Here is a 20,004-nt window from a genome sequence, read left to right as displayed (position 1 = left end):
AACATCAGTCTTTCCAATGAACACCCAGGATCGATCTCCTTTAGGATGGATTGATTGGATCTCCTTGCAGTCCAAGGGACTCTCAAGAGTCTTCTCCAACACCACAGTTCAAAAGCATCAATTCTTCAGCTCAGCTTTCTTCACCGTCCAACTCTCACATCTATACATGACCACTGGAAAAACCATAGCCTTGACTAGATGGACCTTTGTTGGCAAAGTAGTTAGTGTCTCTGCTGGTGCTAAACCCAGGGGACATTTTTGGTCTTCATCTCATGTGACCTCCCAAAAGTACTTAACTTCAACTTCTTTCTTGACACTGTTTTCTTTTCCACCACCTGAATTTCTTTCTTCCATGCCTTCTGTTTCTTCCCCATTTTCTGGGTGCTCTTCCTCCCTCCTACCACCTAAAAGTCGTTTTTCAGGTCCTCTACTCTTCCCACACTTGAAGTTCTGGAAGGCGATTTCAGTCACTCACTGATGACTCCCAAACTTTGATCACTATCCTAGAGCTGCATACAGGAATCACCACTCAGTATCTCACATTCACCTCAAATTATTAAACATCTCTAAAATAGAACCCATGTTTCCCATTGCCCTATTCCTCCTCCAGTCTCCATGAATAGTACCATTATACATTTAGTCATCCAGCCAGGAATCTGGGACTCACTTGTAACTTGTTACCCTTTCATACTCAAGCTCAAATCATTTCACATTCACTTCTCTTCCCTCCATTGGCATTTTCACTTTTCAAGCTATCATCAGCTTATCTGGTTACTAAAACAACCTCCTGGCTGGTGTGCCACCTTCCTCCCTAGATAAATTCTCTCCACTTCCATAATGCCAGCAGACAAGCTTTATAAAATGAAGATCTCAGCATTTCAGCCTCATGCTAAGAAACTTTGGAGGTTCTCACCTTTCTTTCCACCATCCCTTGTCTCTATAGCTCCCTGAAGTGAGTTCCACAGGTCAGCAGCAATGAACTCCAAACACACAAGCTATTCTTTCTGCCTAGGAACTTCCCCTTTTGTTAAATTCCACCCATCATACTAGGTTTTATTTAGATAGTTTTCCTCCAGGAAGCTGCCCCTGCTTCACTTAGAGAGATCTTCCCCATCCTGCACAGCACTGTGTGCTACTCTCCTCATAGCATTCACTAGAGTGTGTTATAACTGCTTGTTATCAATTCTGATTCCTCCATTAGTGTGGTAGCAGGATTCTGACCCTAGGTTTTGCCTTGGGGATTACGTCCATGAATATGTTATGTTATGGGATAGAAAGGATTTTCAAGATATAACTAAGATTACTAATCAGCTGACAACAAGATAAAGAGATTACTTGGGCAGGCCCAAAGTAATCATATGCTTAAAAGCAGAAGAGGAAGGCAGAGTCTTGGGGCAGAAATCAGATTCTGAATGTGACGGAGCTCTGACACTCTCACTGGCTCTGAGCTGCAGGAGCTACAATACAAGCAACAAAGCTGTGTAAAGAATTCTATGATTCCAGAGACACTGTGGTATTTGAGGAGTATGAGGTACATGCATATGTTGAGAGCTGGGGGAGATTTCCCTGGGGCACTCCCACACCACTGAGCCCACAGCATGCTGTAGGCAAACACAGCATCCTTCAGTTCCATTGCCTAAACCCAGGTCCACCTAGAGTGGATTGTGTGAGCTGCAGAATCCTCCCCTACTCTTGACTCTGGTTTAATCCAGAGAAAAGAGCAGATTTCTTCTCATCTATCTACCTGTCATTCTCCTGTCTCTCGCACCTGCCACCTGCCTCTCAGATGTGTGTCCTGGTCTTGAAGGTTCTGTCCTCTCCACCTTCTCCCTCTTCTCAGATCAACTCATTAACCTAATCATTACTGCCACTTCATGAAGCTCTCCCAAACTCAAATCCATAATTCCTCTTCCTTCCTTCATTTTCCAATTTATTCATTCACCTTCTAGAATTGAGTCTCTATTCCATGCCAGGCTCCGAGATTGGCACTAGGATATGCAGACAAATATAGAATTCACGTGCACTTCCCCCTTAGACTCCGTGATCTGAGCAAGTATTTAACTTCCTTCATCCTGGCCCATACCTGTGGAAGGCCCATTCCCAGGCCTCCAGTAAGGACTGACATAGTGTGTGTAAGCATGCAGCAGAGTGCACTGTGCTTGAACGTGCTCTAACTCCATCAGCCCGATTGCTGAGGGCTTGGTTATGTCTACTTCTTACCTTCAACCCAGGACAGTATTCAGAAGATCTATCCATGTTCCTGGCCCAACTAGGGCTCTAACCTGGGGGCATAATAATAACATTTTTATGTCCATAGCATAGGGGAAAAATGTGGATAGAATGAAACAACTACCCTACAAAAAAAGAAAATGTATTTTTTTCCTATTTGGGTATTTAAATATTAATCTCGGCATACACACACAAAATCCTCTATTCTGTTTGGACTTCTATATTTCTTCTGGCACATTCACCATACAGTTAATAAGTGGTTCATTTAGTTTCTTAAATGTAAAAAAACAAACACAGACAAAACAGGTCTGTTGTGCCTGACAGTTTGCCACCTGTGTATTCATTATCTCACTTGATCTTTACAATCACTCTGTGTTTTATTACCGTCTCCTGTTTTGAATTAGCAGCAGCATGGTGTTTCAGAAAAATTAAAAGACTGCTTTGAGAAGGAGCTAACATCTAACTGTAGGTCTGTGGGAAAGGCATTTGACTTGCTTGAACCTCAGTTTTCTTTTCTGTAAGACAGAGGGAAAACAAGCTAGACCATGTATGCACGTTTGAGCATCAAATGAAATATTAGGTGTAAAACGCCCAGCAAACAGTATGTATTCAATGATATTGGACCTTTCAACCTTTTTCTAAAATTAACACAAGTGATGCTGGGGAAAAGTTAGCAAGTCTTCAGGGTGGCCAGATCTCCAACGCCCCACTTCCAAGGTCACTGTTCTTCAATGCTGCTCCATACGGACTGTCTCCTGTCCCCACATGACCACACAGGAAAGCAAGTCTTTGGGTGTCAGGAGGCCCTGTGTTCCCAGACTACAGCCAGCCCACCTAAGTTGCTGCAATTCACTTATCCAAACATTGCTTGTCCTTTGTTTCACAGGAGGCAAAGGGCACACAGGTTTTACTGAGGGTGCTGTTGGTTAAACAAACAAGGCCATGCTCAAGAGCACACAGGAAGTACACTGTTGCAGGAATGTTTGTCTCCTGGTGGCATTAGGGTATGGTAGCTGGCATTTATGGGGTTCACTCTGAGTGCTTCAAACCTTATATTCTTCCTTTCACTGACATCCTATAGGAACTACATGAGTTTGAATTGCACAAGTCCACTTCTACGTGGATTCTTTTCCAGTAAATATGCACTAAGGTTGATTGAATCCATGGATCTGGAACCTTGGATGAGTGGCCAACTGTGAAGCTACATTCAATTTTCAACTGCTTGGAGTGTTGGTGCCCCTAATGCCTCCGTTGTTCAGGGTCAACTGTATATTCCTTTTTCCTTCTATATTCTGGAGATCAGGACCACCAGACTGACAACAATTTAGCACCTGCTACACGCCAGGCATTTTACCCATCACCCTGGAAGATGGTTGTCATTTTTCCCATACAGACTTAAATTCCACTGAACCAGCATACAGGCATGAGCAGCTGCCAGTGCAAACCCACAAGGAGCTGAGGACTCTGTTGACCATGGACAATCCTAGATGTGGATGCTCTTCATGGTCTCCAAGGCCCACCCTTAAGCCATCTTCCCCAAAGCCTGGGTTCTTTTCTTTTGCAAATGCATCCCCATTATGTAAGTGATATTTGGTTCTAAAATATCATTTGTATGATGGTTCATTTTATGTATCAACTTGAGAGGACTAAGGGATGCCCAGATAGCTGGTGCAACATTATTTCTGGATGAATCTGTGAGGGTGTTTCTGGAAGAGATTAGCATTGGAATGGGTAGACTGAGTAAAGAAGGTGGGCCTCACCAGTGTGGACAGGTGGTATCCAACCTGTTGAGGGCCTGAATAGAACAAAATGGGAGAGGATGGGCTATTGACTCTCTCTGCTTGAGCTGAGACATCTGCCTTTTCCTGCCCTCAGATATTGGCACTCTGGTTCTCAGATATTTGGACTCAGACTGGGATTTACACTGTCAGCTCCCTGATTCTTGGATCATTGAACTTGGACTGAATTAAACCACTGGCTTTCCTGGTTCTCCAATTGCATGCAGCAAATTTGGGGGCTTGTCAGCCTCCATAACCACATGAAGCAATACATATAATAAATCTCCTCTCATATATATCTCCATATATTCTATTGGTTCTGTTTCTTTGGAGAACTCTGGTAAACACAATTCAGTCAGTCAGTTCAGTCACTCAGTTGTGTCCGATTCTTTGCGACTCCATGAACTGCAGCACATACAATTAGTATGGTAAAAAAAAAAAAAAAAGTGAAGATTGCCAGTAAAATAGAGGTAGCGTTACAGAAAGAAAATGGCTTTATATCTAAGTTCGGATGTGTATTTGCTATGGGTCAGTTAAACCTGGTCTCTCTAAACCTCCTATTTGTCAACTACAAATGAGATTCTCATCTCAGGCTGTTGTTATGAAGATTAAATTAGGTACCTGGAAGATAGTGTGTACTCATTGAAGAGTAGTTTCCTTCTGATATACATACACAGTCCATATGTTGTGGGTATTGCATAATCAAATATTGTAATGGTAATGGGCCATCATTGCCAGGAGAATAGTTTCTGCTTGGACATCAACAAATAAGGTCTACTCTACATAAAAACTCTTCCATTCACCAGCTTGGATGGCTCCATGCAACACAAGTGATGGTAAGTTCAGGCCATTGCAAGTATTACAGTAAAAGAGAAAGAACAAAAGATCATCTACTAATATTTATATGAAGTAGCACATTTTATAGCACTTTAGATTAAAAATAACTGAAAAGAAAAGACTATAGAAAAGCAAAATCCTGTAATTCAATGTAAAAAAAGAATAGCAGTCTTTTAAATAAATGATACTAGAACCATAGCCATATGCCAAAATGCAAAATATATACAACTCCCCACCTAATATCATACACAAAGTTTACTCAAAATAGACCATATCTCTAACTGTTAGAGCTAAATCATAAAACTCCTTGAAATAAATTTAACAAAATATTTATGGTCTTGAATGAAGCAAATAGGATACAAAACATTTGAAACCCTAATTCAAATTTTAAGCTGCTGTTTAAAAGTCACTGTTAAAGAAATGAAAAAATAAGCCTAGACTGGAAGACAATATTTGAAAAGTATACATTTGACAAGGAATTCGGTCCAGACTATGCAAAGATCTCTTACAGCTCAATGATAAGGCAAACAACCCAAAAAAATACATGGGCAAAAAGTCTGAAGAGATACTTCATTAAGAAGATTATACAGATGGCAAATGAGCACACAAAATGATGCAGCATCATTAATAATCAGGGAAATGTAAATGAAAACCATGATGAGATACCACTTTACACCCATGGAAATGACTGAAATAAAAAAAAATTGATAATACCAAGTGAGGTGAGGGTCTGGAGCAAGGGGAGCTCTCACACATTGCTGGTGGCAATGTAAAATGGCATTTGGCAGTTTCTTATAAAGTTTAACAATGCTTACTCTGTGACCTAGCAATTCTCTTCTTAGGTTTAAAAAAAAAGGTAGTGGTAGGGACAATGTCTACATAAAGATTTGTAAGCAAATGTTCATAACAGATGTATTCATAACAGAAGTTCACAGAAGTATTCATAGCCAAACTAGCAAGAGTTCAAATATCCACGGACTAGTGTGACAAACAACAATGACACCCCATGGAACACGACTCAGCCACAACAAAGGAATAGATTTCTCATGGTTACACGCGTGGCTGATTCCCAGAAGCAGTGTACTAAGTGGAAGAAGTCAGGGCACCAAAAGCTCTACACTCTACCATTTCATTTATGTGAAAGTCCAGAATGAAAGGAGACCAAGAGTGACAGGAGGTGAGATGGATATTTACTAGGCAGGGGCAGAGGGAAGCTCTGTTGCAAGGAGAAAGGTTTGAGGCAATGACTGTAGTGGTAACTATGCAAAGTGCACACATTTGTCAAAACTCATCAAACTGTACACTTACAGGTGGTGAATTCTATTGTTTATAAATTATACCCCCAAAAGCTAATTAAAAAAAAAAGTTATAATCTCTAGGGAAAATCTCCAGGAAAAGAATAACAGAAGAAGCTAATGGAGGGGGAAAGGATCTTGAACAGCTGCACGTGTAGGGACTGAACTTGGTCGCCCTATACGCCTGGGAACCTTCCCACCCTTGCCTAGGAGGAAAGCCATGCAGGCAGCTGTGGAAGATGGCATCGGGGACAGGGCAAAACCCAGACTAGGTGAAATTGTTAAGGATTCACACCAGCTCTTCCCCTCTAGAAAAAGTTGCTTTTTCTAGAAATTAGAAAGGCAAATAGATGCTTCATTATGCAAACAAAGCCAAGAATGCAGAAGGAAATGAAATGACAGGAAAATTGCCTGCCTCTCCATCCCTGCTCTTTCCCAAGCCCCCTCCCAGGGGTGACCTCTGTGGGCAGGGACCTGCCCCTCACCTGCATTGTCCTCCTGCTTTCTTTCCAGTTGTCTCAGTGGTTCTTCACTGAAAAAGGACTGGAAGTGACTAATGGATTGAGTTTGCAGCCCAGGGGTTCAGAGCTCATTCAATAGTCCTTTGTCTTCTTCATAAACTCTAAAAATCAAACATTCTGCAGGGTGTAGTTAGAGTGAAGAAGGCCTTCCTGACTGCTATGATTGTAGAACTAAGCAAAAGTTCTGGGTGGGCAACTGGTGAGACAAAGAACCTGAATAAGCATGTGGGAAAATATCATTACTATCATTTCTGTTTAATTTAAAGCTTAGTTTAGCTCAATAAACAGCTTTTATAGAAAGTAATCATATCCATGGCCTTCCCAGGTGGTGCAGTCATCAAGAATCTGCTTGTCTATGCAGGAGACGCAAGAGACTTGGGTTCTGTCCTTGGGTCAGGAAGATCACCTGGAATGGGAAATGGCAACCTGCTCCAATATTCTTGCCTGGAAAATCCCATGAACAGAGGAGCCAGGCAGGCCCTAGTCCATGGGGGGTCACAAAGAGTTGGACATGATTGAGCAGGCATACATGCACACACAATCACATTGACAGCAAACTGACATGTTATATCCACAGTTTGTAACGCACAGACCCAGGTTCAAACTTCTGACACTATATCCACAGGTCAGATGTACCCTTAGAGGGTGTGTGTGTGCCCTGCCATGGCCCCAGGGGACTGTGCTTGGCACACCTCCCTGATACCCAGGCAGGACAGGGCCATCCACAGGGTCCTGAGAGCACTAACAGGACTTTGTAAACTTTCTAAATCTACTCTGCCATCCAGACTTCATCGGAAAGTCCCTTCCCAGACACAAGAGTGGCGGCCTCTTAGAAGTGCTTGTGGCCCTTCTCACCTGCTAGGTCCAGCTGTCCAGGAGCACAAATAAAATGAAGTGTGGCCTCCTCCAGAAGAGCGCCTTCTCCAGAGAACTGGGGAACATGCCCAGACTAGGGAGGGAGGAAGGGACTCTGAGAAGACTAGAAGGAGCCTCTGGGTATTTGTTGCACCAGCATGTGCTTCTATACGGCTGTTCTGATTGGGCTGATTCACCAGGTGTGGCCACAATCCCTGAAGCACAGGCCTTCCTCCCTCAGCTCCACCCTCCTGCTCTCCATCCCTGCCTCTCCAGAGCACCCTCCTGCTCTGTGGGACTGAGCAAAGCTGTGTCTCCTCACCCTGCCCAGCCTACACTGGCTCATAGGTGGAGCGAGCAGCTCAGCCCAATTCAATCTTCTAGTTCCTGAGGTGACACATGTTCCCTGTGCTGCACCAACTCTGGGAGAAGCCAGAACAAAGCCAGAAAGAGTCAAAACTGGCAAGGCATGAATTATTAGAAAACACTGCCTAACAGTTTACAGACAAGTGGAATTTATTCTTTCTCCAGAATTCAATAATTTATTCAAACCTGACAACATAACCGGGGAGTAAAAAAAAACCTCACAGAATATGCGCCAAGAGCAGTTGCCAGTAGAGAAGTGGCTCAGATGCGTGTCTCCCCCAGCAGTGTGTGGGGGCTGGGCAGGGAGGTGTGGGCGGCATCGTTGGTCCTTAGGGTAAGGACCAGGCTTGACTGCCCTGAGGACAATCTGAGGGAACTAATGTGACATAGCAACCGAAACCGTGGGATCACCAAAAAAAAACAAAAAACAAGACGTTTCTTGCAAAAGACTCTAATGCCACATGGTGACCCCTGGCATGCTCACAGAATGAAAGATTGTGCCTCTAGAAAAAAACAAAGGAGAGCAAGTTGGCTGCCATTTAGGCCCTCCATCCCTGGAAGCAGAGAGGCAGGTGTGCGACAGCCAGAGCAAGAAGGCAAGGGGCCACTGCAATCTCAGCCCCAGAAACTGCATCTTCCAGCAAACTGTGAGCAGGCTGCCAGTTGCTAAAGAAATCTTCCTGGAATCCTAGGCAGTTCATATCTGCCAGGAGTGTCACAGCCTGAGATCAGCTCCCCAGAGGAGACACATGGCACACCTGGGAAACTGAGTGGCTGGGACCAGGGAGGTACATAAGATGCAGGGCCCACCTGAGACAGTGCACTCAAAAACACCTGGTCGCCTGAACAGCCTGTACCTGGGAAAGGCACAAAACACAGCCCATCTGGGTCTGTGCCCTTGCAGAGCACCTGAGAACCTGAGCAGCTTAGAACTGGGAATGCACGAAATGCAGGGCCCACTTGGGACAGTGCCCTTGCAGAGCACCCTGGAGCCTGAGCAGTGTGGACATGGGAAATACACACCACCTTGAGCTGTGGCAAACCCAGTGTGGTCCATCCACTGTGAGCACTCCTCACACATGCCAGTGGTATTTGTTTGCAGTATCCCTCCCTCTCCATAGCACAATGGAACAAGTGAGCTTAATAAGTGGCCACTAATGCCCCCTTGTGTCACGGCAGAAATTAGACACTGCAGAGTCTTGCAAACAGAGGAAGCCAAAATAAACAAAGAAGGGGGAACTGTCCCAGAAGTGACATATGCAACAGATTAAAACCCTGCAGTTAATGCTGAGGCTGTGCATTTGATGGGCAACTATAAACCTTGAGAACAAGTACAAGCTGGAACAAGGGACTATCTGACACTGAACTGACCCCATACTGCCCACAACAGCTCCAGATAAAATCCTAGATATATTTTTACCATTATCAATTTTTGATCTTTTAAAAAAATTTTTAGTTATTTATTACTCCTTTAACTTTCATTTTTATAGCCTACTATAACCTTTCAAGAAAAAAAACACCTTTTTAAAAACAAATTCCATATATACATATTTTATATATTTTTTTCTTTTTAATTTTTGTGATCGATTTTGTTTTTTATTTTTTATATTGTATTTTTGAGAGTCTAACTTTTATTCTAGGTTTTTAATCTTTGCTTTTTGATATTTGTTATCAATTTTGTACCTTTAAGAATCTAATCTTCAATATCCATTTTCACTTAGGGATTTGATTACTGGCTTGACAGCTCTCTTCCCTTTTCACTCTCCCTTTTCTCCTCTGGGTCACTTCTATCTCCTTCCTCCCTCTTCTCTTTTCTATATAACTCTGTGAATCTCTCTGGGTGCTCCCGGCTGTGTGAGCACTGAAGGATTTCATTGCTGGCTTGAATGTTCTCTCCCCTTTTGACTCTCCCTTTTTTCCTCTTGGTAATGTCTATCTTCCTCCTCCCTGTTCTCTTCTCTATATAACTGTGAATCTCTCTGAGTGTTCCTGGATGTAGAGAGCTGTTTCACCGTTAACCTAAGGGTTTTATCTTCTGTGCTGTATGGATGGAGAAGTCTTGAGGCTACTGTAAGAGAAGGACTGAAACCCAGAGGAAGAAGGCTTAACTCCAGAAGTTTAGAATATCAGAGAACTCCTGACTCCAGGGAACACCAATAGACAAAAGCTCACCCCAAAGCCTCCATACCTACACTGAAACCAAGCTCCACAGAAGAGTCAAGTTCCAGTGCAAGACACACCATGCTAATTCTCCAGCAAAACAGGAACACATCCCAGAACATTAAAAGATAGCCTGCCCAAAGCTATGACAAACCCATAGACACCCCAAAACTCACTATTGGACACTTCATTGCACTCCAGAGAGAAGAGATCAAGCTCCACCCACCAGAACACAGACACAGTTTTGCCCAATCAGGAAAACTTGACAGGCCACTGGTCCAATCCCACCCACAGGGAGTAGACGTCATAAATAAGAGGAAACACAAACTTCCTGCCTGCAGAAAGGGCACCCCAAGCACAGCAATCTAAACATAATTAAAAGGCAGAGAAATAGTTAAGAGGTGAAGGAACATGATAAAAACCCAACAAACCAAACAAAAGAGGAGGAAATAGGGAGTCTACCTGAAAAAGAATTCAGAATAATGATAGTACAGATGATCAAAAATCTTGGAAACAAAATGGCATTACAGATAAATAGACTAGAGGCAGGGATTGAGAATATGCAAGAAATATTTAACAAGGACCCAGAAGAAATAAAAGAGTCAATCAATGATGAACAATGCAATAACTGAAATTGAAAGCACTCTGGAAGTAACCAACAGTAGAATAAATGAGGCAGAAGAGAGGATAAGTGAGGTGGAAGATAGAATGGTGGAAATAAATGAAGCAGAGAGGAAAAAGGATAAAAGAGTTAAAAGAAATGAGGACAACCTCAGAGACCTCTGGGACAATGTTAAACACCCTAATATTTGAACCATAGGTATCCCAGAAGAAGAAGACCAAAAAAAAAAAAAAAGGCACGAAAAAATGCTTGAGATAATAGTCTAAAACTTCCCTAAAATGGGGAATGAAACAGCCACCCAAGTCCAAGAAACCTAGAGAGTCCCAATCAGGATAAACCCAAAGCAAGACACCCCAAGACACATATTAATCAAACTAACAAAAATTAAACACAAAGAGCAAATATTAAAAGCAGCAGGGGAAAAGCAAGAAAACACACAAGGGGATCCCTGTAAGGATAACAACTGATCTTTCAATAGAAACTCTTCAGGCCAGAAGGGAATGGCAGGACACACTTAAAGTGACAAAAGAGAAAAACCCACAACCAAGATTACTCTAACCATCAAGGATCTCATTCAGACATGAAGGAGAAATCAAAAGCTTTACAGACAAGCAAAAGCTGAGAGAATTCAGCACCACCAAACCAGCTCTTCAACAAATGCTAAAGGATCTTCTCTAGACAGGAAACACAGAAAAGTTTTATAAAAATGAACCCAAAAAACAAAGTAAATGGTAATGGGATCTTCCTTATCAATAATTACCTTAAATGTAAATAGGTTGAATGTTCCAACCAAAAGACAGAGACTGGCCAAATGGATACAAAAACAAGACCCCTATATAAGCTGTCTACAAGAGACCCACCTCAAACCTGGGGACACATACAGACTGAAACTGAGGGGCTGGAAAAAGATATTTCATGCAAATGGAGACCAAAAGAAAGCAGGAGTAGCAATACTCATATCAGGTAAAATAGACTTTGAAATAAAGACCATGATAAGAGAAGGACACTACATAATGATCAATGGATCAAACCAAGAAGAAGATATAACAATTATAAATATATATGCACCCAACATAGAAGCACCTCAGTATGGAAGGCAAATGCTAACAAATATGAAAGGGGAAACTAGCAGGATAGTGGGAGACTTTAATGCCCTACTACACCTATGGATTGATCAACCAAACAGAAAATTAGCAACGAAACACAAACTTTATTTTTATTTTTATTTGAAACACAAACTTTAAATGATACAATGGATCATTTAGACCTAATGGATATCTACAGGGCATTTCACCCCAAAACAATGGATTTCACCTTTTTTTTTAAAAGTGCGCACAAAACAATCCTCAGGATAGATGACATCCTGGGCCAAAAACCTGGCCTTGGTAAGTTTTAAAAAATGAAATAACTTCAAGTATCTTTTCTGATCACAATGAGGTAAGATTAGATGTCAACCACAGGAAAACAACTATAAAAAACACAAATATATGGAGGCTAAACAACATGCTCTGGAATAACCAACATATCACATAAAAAAATAAAAAAGGAAATAAAAATATGCATAGAAACAAATGAAAAAGAAAACACAGCAACCCAAAACCTATGGGATTCAGTAAGAGCAAGGCTAAGAGGGAGGTTCATGGCAATACAAGCGTACCTCAAGAAACAAGAGAAACATCAAATAAACAACCTAACTTTACACCTAAAGCAACTAGAAATAGAAGAACAGAAGTACCCCAAAGTTAGTAGAAGGAAATAAATAAAATCAGAGCAGAAATAAATGAAAAAGAAATGAAAGACTATAGCAAAGATCAACAAAAGTAAAAGTTGGTTCTTTGAGAAGATAAATGAAATAGACAAGTCATTATCCAGAATCATCAAGAAAAAAAAGGGAGAAGAATCAAATTAATAAAGTTAGAAATGAAAATAGACAAATCACGACAGACAACTCAGAAATGCCAAAGATCATAAGAGACTACTACGAGCAATTATATGCCAATAAAATGGACAACTTGGAAGAAATGGACAAATTCTTAGAAAAGTGTAACCTTACAAAACTGAACCAAGAAGAAATAGAAAATCTTAGTAGACCCATCACAAGCACAGAAATCGAAACTGTAATAAAAAATCTTCCAAGAAACAAAAGCCCAGGACCAGATGGCTTCACAGGTGGAATTCCACCAAAAATTTAGAGAAGAGTTAAGAATTCCAGAAAATTGCAGAGGAAAGTAAACTCCCAAACTCATTCTATGTGGCCACCATCACCCTAATACCAAAACCCGACAAAGATGCCACAAAAAAGAAAACTACAGGCCAATATCACTGATGAACATAGATGCAAAAATCCTCAACAAAATTCTAGCAAACAGAGTCCAACAATATATTTAAAAGATCATACATCATGACCTAGTTATTCCAGGGATGCTAGGATTCTTCAATGTTCACAAATCAATCAATGTGATACACCATATTAACAAATTGAAAGATAAATAACATATGATTATCTCAATAGATGCAGAAACAGCCTTTGACAAAATTCAATACCCATTTATGATAAAAACTCTCCAGAAAGCAGGCATAAAAGGAACATATCTCAATATATAAAATCCACATATGACAAACCCACAGCAAACATCGTCCTCAATGGTGAAACATTGAAAGCATATCCTCCAAAATCAGAAACAAGACAAGGGCGTCCACTCTCACCACTATTATTCAACATAGTTTTGGAATTCCTAGCCACAGCATTCAGAGAAGAAAAAGAAATAAAGTAATCCAGATTGGAAAAGAAGAAGTAAAACTCTCAGTGTTTGCAAATGACATGATGCTCTACATAGAAATGTAGCACTTAAAGATACCACCAGAAAATTATAAGAGCTAATCAATAAATACAGTGAAGTTTCAGGATATAAAATTAACACATAGAAATCCCTTGCATTCCTATACACTAACAATGAAAAACCAGAAAGAGAAATTAAGGAATAAATCCTATTCACCTCTGCAACAAAAAGAATAAAATAGGAATAAATTTACCTAAAGAAACAGAAGACCTATATAAAGAAAACTATAAAACACTGATGAAAGAAGTCGAAGATGAAACAAATAGATGGAGAAATATATCATGTTCATGGATTGGAAGAATCAATATAGTGAAAATGAGTATACTACCCAATACTGCTGCTAAGTCACTTCAGTCGTGTCTGACTCTGTGCGACCCCACAGACGGCAGCCCACCAGGCTCCGCTGTCCCTGGGATTCCCCAGGCAGGAATACTGGAGTGGGTTGCCATTTCCTTCTCCAGTGCATGAAAGGGAAAAGTGAAAGTGAAGTCGCTCAGTCGTGTCTGACTCTTAGCGACCCCATGGGCTGTAGCCTACCAGGCTCCTCCGTCCATGGGATTTTCCAGGCAAGAGTACTGGAGTGGGATGCCATTGCCTTCTCCCTACCCAATACTACTACCCAAGCAATCTCTAGATTCAGTGCAACTCCTATCAAGCTACCAATGGTATTTTTCACAAAACTAGAACAAATAATGTCACAATTTGTATGGAAACACAGAAAATCTCGAATAGCCAAAGCAATTTTGAGAAAGAAGAATGAACTGGAGGAATCAACATTCCTGACTTCAGACTATACTACAAAGCTACAATAATCAATACAGTATGGTACTGGCACAAAGAAGAACTATAGATCAACGGAACAAAATAGAAAGCCCAGAGATGAATCCGTGCACCTATGGATACCTTATCTTTGACAAAGGAGGCAAAAATATACAATGGAGAAAAGACAATCTCTTTAACAAGTGGTGCTGGGAAAACTGGTCAACTACATGTAAAAAAATAAAACTAGAACACTTTTTAACATCATACACAAAAATAAACACAAAGTGGATTAAAGATCTAAATGTAAGACCAGAAACTATAAAACTCTTAGAGGAAAACATAGGCAGAACACTCTCTGACATAAATCACAGCAAGATCCTCTATGACCCACCCCCTGGAGTAATGCAAATAAAAACAAAAATAAACAAATGGGACCTAATTAAACTTGAAAGCTTTTGCACAATGAGGGAAACTATAAGCAAGGCTAAAAGACAGCATTCAGAGTGGGAGAAAATAATAGGAAATGAAGCAACTGACAAAGGATTAATCTCCAAAATATACAAGCAGCTCATGCAGCTCAATACCAGAATAATGAACAACCCAATCAAAAAATGGGCCAAAGAACTAAACAGACATTTCTCCAAAGAATACACACAGATGGCTAATAAACTCCTGTAAAGATGCTCAACATCACTCATTATTAGAGAAATGCAAATCAAAACCACAATGAGGTTATCATCTCACGCAAGTCAGAATGGCTGCCATCAAAAATTCAACAAACAATAAATGCTGCAGAGGGTGTGGAGAAAAGGGAACCTTCTTAACACTGATGGTGGAAAGGCAAACTGGTACAGCCACTGTGGAGAACAGTGTGGAGATTTCTTAAAAACTGGAAATAGAACTGCCATATGATCCAGCAATCCCACTGCTATGCCTACACACCAAGGAAACCAGAATTGAAAGAGACACATTTACCCCAATGATCATTGCAGCACTGTTTACAGTAGATAGGCCATGAAAGCAACCTAAATGTCCATTGGCAGATAAATGGATAAAGAAGTCATGGTACATACACACAATGGAATATTATTCAGCTATGAAAAGAACACATTTGAGTTAGTTCTAATGGGGTGGACAAAACTGGAGCTTATTATGCAGAGTGATGTATGTCAGAGAGAAACATCAATACAGTATATTGACACATATATATATGGAATTTAGAAAGATGGTAACGATGATCCTATATGCAAGGCAGCAAAAGAGACACAGATGTAAAGAACAGACTTTTGGACTTTGTGGGAGAAGTCAAGGGTGGAATGATTTGAGAGAATAGCATTGAAACATGTATATTACCATATGTAAAATAGATGACCAGTGCAAGTTCGAGGTATGAAGCAGGGTACTCAAGACTGGTGTTCTGCCTCAAAAAACTGGAAATAGAACTGCCATATGACCCAGCAATCCCACTGCTGGGCATACACACTGAGGAAACCAGAATTGAAAGAGACACGTGTACCTCAATGTTCATTGCAGCACTGTTTATAATAGCCAGGACATGGAAGCAACCTAGATGCCCATCAGCAGACGAATGGATAAGGAAGCTGTGGTACATATACACAATGGAATATTATTCAGCCATTAAAAAGAATACATTTGAATCAGTTCTAATGAGGTGGATGAAACTGGAGCCTCTTATACAGAGTGAAGTAAGCCAGAAAGTAAAACACCAATACAGTATACTAACACATATATATGGTATTTAGTTAATCAGTAAAGGTAACCCTGTATGTGAGACATCAAAAGAGACACAGATAAATAGAACAGTCTTTTTGGACTCTATGGGAGAGGGCGAGGGCAGGATGCTATGGGAGAATGGCATTGGAGCATGTAAATTATCATATGTGAAACGAATTGCCAGTCCAGGTTCAATGCATGATACGGGGCTCTCGGGGCTGGTGCACCGGGATGACCCGGAGGGATGGGATGGGGAGGGAGGTGGGAGGGGAGTTCTGAAAGGGGAAAACATGTACACCCATGGTGGATTCATGTCAATGTATGGCAAAACAAATACAATATTGTAAAGTTAAAAAATAGATAAATAAACTAATTAAAAATAAATAAATAAAATAAACATTACCTTGAAAAAAAAAAAGACTGGTGTTCTGGGACAACCCAGAGGGATAGTGTAGGGAGGGCAGTGGGAGGGGTATTCAGGATGGGGAAACACATGTGCTCCCATGAGTGATTCAAGTCTCTGTATAGCAAAAACCACCACAATATTGTAAAGAAATTATCCTCCAATTAGAATAAATTAATTAATTTAAAAAATTTCAAAAAAGAAACTTAAAGAAAAAGTGTACTTGCATGTCAACCCCAAACTCCCAATCTATCCCTCACTTCCTACCCTCCTCCCTGGTAACCATAAATTCATTCACTAAATCTGTGAGCCTGTTTCTATTTTGTAAATAAGTTCATTTGTATCATTTAAACTAACACAAGATTGTTAATCAACTATGCTCCACTATAAAATAATTTTTTTAAATGTACTTGTAAAACATAGTGTAAAGTTATGAGTAATTAAGCACAGTTGGAACATTCATTGGGAATGACTTAAAAATATGATAAAAAGTCTCACCAGTAGGCAGGAATCAGGCAGCAAAGGGCTGAGCATGCCCTGCTCACGGCTCTGGCCTTCACTGGCAAGCCAGTGCCTTTAAATAGGAAAGTAAGCCAACATATTTGGGACTGAGGTGATCCACTCTGGCAGCAGGGTAGGGAACAAGCACTAGAAGGTGAGAAAGAAGGCTGAGATGGGGTGCTTGTGCATGGACCTCAAAGGCTGGGGCCAGTGGCTGCAGAGGACTTCCTGAAGGAGTTGGGTCTGGAGTAGACTTTGGATGCAGCAGAACCTACACAGGCCATGCATTTTGGGATGGAGCTAGAAGTCCAGGAGACGGAAAAGGGGAACTTGTGCATAGATATGCATGGCAGGGTATGTGTCTCTGTACTGCTCCTGGGGGGATGATGGAGAGGTAAGCTGGTACGGAGAATGCAACAAGGCCATCTCTTGTGATGGGAAGAAGCACTGAAGCTGATTTTGCCACCTTTCCTTCATCTATCCAAGTAGCTTTTTCCTCCAATGAGGAACAGTTCTTCCAAGCCCTAACTCTGCAAAGGTCTTACTGACTTCTTAGACCTTAGATGTTCATACCTATTGCATAGAATACGGAAGACACCAGGAAAATTGATTCACTAAGGTGAGGGGATTGAAAGCAGGCAAATTCCAGATTCTAGACATAAGGAAAAATGGGTAAAAGCTTGCAAAAGAGGCACAACCAAGATTAGTAGTCCTTAATAGTTAATAGTCCTAAAGGACAAGATTAATAGTCCTAAATGGTGCCATAATTTTGGTAATGTACACCAGGAGAAGTTAAGGTTTTTGTCTATCTTATTCATACCTGCCTGTCTAGCACTTAGAACTCTGCTTTATACACAGAAGCTGCCCAATACACATTTGAATGAATGAATGAATCATTGAATGGCATGACACAGGTTGGCTCATATACATCCATTGCACTAACTGCATTTAAACTGAGGCTTTGTGTCTCGTTCTAAAGGAAATAAAAGATAGAACAATGAAATAAAATTTGTTAAGGGCCTACTTACTATCAGTTAGAGAATTAGGTGCTTTTGATAAGTTCAGCCCACAGCAGCTTCCAGGGAAGGTTAGGAAGGTCAGAAAACACAGCTGGCCCATGGGGGCAAGCTGACCCTGGCTTGTGAACCCTCGATCTAGATGTTTACACACAGATATTGATAAACACTCAACAGGAAAATACAACTTTAATGAGTCTGTTTTCACTATTATTGCTATTGCAGTAATTTATTAATTTTTTCATGCAAGTATATTTGTACCTCAGCTATGTACCTAGAACACTGAATCATGCAATCACCAAATGTTTACTGAGTCTTGTTTTAAGCTCTGTAGTAACAGGGATGTATTTGACACAGTGAGTCTTGGAGACAAGTCTTAGCTCCACAAAACCTTATTCCATATAAAATAGCCTTGTCTCTTTTTTATATGTGAAAGAAGGTCTGTCAGGCAGATGGAACTCCGTTATATATCTTCCAGAGGGATCAAACTCTAGACTTTTCTCTGGTTCAAAGCAATTTCTCTGAGCTTCCGTTTCTAGCTGACAGTAGATGGTAGAAAAGGAAACAATAGGTCTTGAAACAAGCATCTCAGCATTCTTATCTCTGTGACAGGTATAATATTTCACAGAATGGTACTGAGTACTAAAGGAGACAATGAATGCAATGCATCAGAAAGTACAAGTACACTTATCATGTTTAAAGAACCAAAGTGAAAGAAAGTGAAAGTGTTAGTCACTCAGTCGTGTTTGACTCTTTGCAACCCCATGGACTGTAGCCCACCAGCTTTCTCTCCCATGGAATTCTCCAGGCAAGATTATTGCAGTGGGTTGCCATGCCCTGTCTCCAGGGGATCTTCCCAACCCAGGGATCAAACCTGAGTCTCCTGCCTTACAGACAGATTCTTTACCACCTGCACAACCAGGGAAAGGCAAGCTTAAGTACATACAGGGAACAGGAAACTAGAAATTAACTCCTAGAAATTAAAACTCCTTGAAACTAAAAGATAAATGGTAAAAGAACCAAAAGCTCAAAAGCTGAACTTCACTGGTGGTCCAGTGGTTAAGCATCCATCTGCCAATGTAAAGGACACAAGTTCAATCCCTGGTCCAGGAAGATTTCACACACTGAAGAGAAACTAAGCCTGTGCATCACAACTACAGAGCCTGAGCTCTAGAGCCTGTGTGCTGCAACTTCTAAGCCTGAATGTTGCAACTACTGAAGCCTGAGTGCCTAAAACCTGTGCTCTGCAACAAGAGAAGCCACCACAATGAGAAGGAAGAGCACTGCAAGGAAGAGCAGCCCCCGCTCACTGCAACTAGAGAAAGCCTGCGTGCAGCAACAAAAACCCAGCACAATCATAAATAAATAAACAAATAAATAAAAAATTTTAAAACTCGACAGCTTTAACAAGAAATTAGATATAGCTAAAGAGAAAATTAATGAATCAGAGAGTCAATCAAAAGAAATTTAGAAAAACACAGCAAAGAGATAAAATGATGGAAATTATGGCAGAGAGGTTAAGAGATACGAAGGATAATGTGAGAAAGTATAACATACATTTAAGCCAAAGTTCCAAAAGGAGAGGGAGAGATGATGGCAAGGACACAGTGTTTGAAGAATTGTTGTTGTTCAGTGATGCCATCCAATTATCTTATCCTCTGTTGCCCCCTTCTCCTCTTGCCCTCAATTTCCCCCAGCATCAGGGTCTTTTCCAATGAGTCAGCTCTTCACATCTGGTGGCCAAAGTATCGGAGCTTCAGCTTCAGACCTTCCAATGAATATTCAGGGTTAATTTCCTTTAGGAGTGATTGGTTTGATCTCCTTGCTGTCCAAGGGACTTTCAAAGTCTTCTCTAGCACCACAGTTTGAAAGCATAAATTCTTTGGCACTCAGTCTTCTTTATGATTCAACTCTCACATTTGTACATGACTACTGGAAAAACCATAGCTTTGACTATATGAAACTTTGTTGGCAAAGTGATGTCTCTGTTTTTTAATACACTGTCTAGGTTTGTCAAAGCTATCTTTCCAAAGAACGAGCGTCTTCATTTCATGGCTGCAGTCACCTTCCGCATTGATTTTGGAG

General features: G+C 40.9%; 1 protein-coding gene across 1 annotated transcript in view; it reads right to left on the bottom strand.

The window, feature by feature from the left end:
• ARHGEF4 (Rho guanine nucleotide exchange factor 4) overlaps window positions 1–10,295 on the bottom strand; it is a 265,787-nt gene extending 255,492 nt beyond the window's left edge. Inside the window, exons 1-2 of the mRNA XM_081583138.1 lie at window positions 10,218–10,295; window positions 2,221–2,282 (exon numbers count right to left, since the gene is read on the bottom strand). Coding sequence (XP_081439264.1) covers window positions 2,221–2,256 — 36 coding nt within the window. The 5' untranslated portion in view covers window positions 2,257–2,282; window positions 10,218–10,295. The remainder of the gene's footprint in view (window positions 1–2,220; window positions 2,283–10,217) is intronic.
• Between the last annotated feature and the right edge of the window lie 9,709 nt (window positions 10,296–20,004).

The sequence above is a fragment of the Giraffa tippelskirchi genome, chromosome 3, assembly GCF_054371585.1.
Source record: "Giraffa tippelskirchi isolate mGirTip1 chromosome 3, T2T-mGirTip1v1.2.pri, whole genome shotgun sequence".
In the NCBI taxonomy this organism is placed as follows: Eukaryota; Metazoa; Chordata; class Mammalia; order Artiodactyla; family Giraffidae; genus Giraffa; species Giraffa tippelskirchi.
This window is presented reverse-complemented; position numbering and strand designations above follow the sequence as displayed.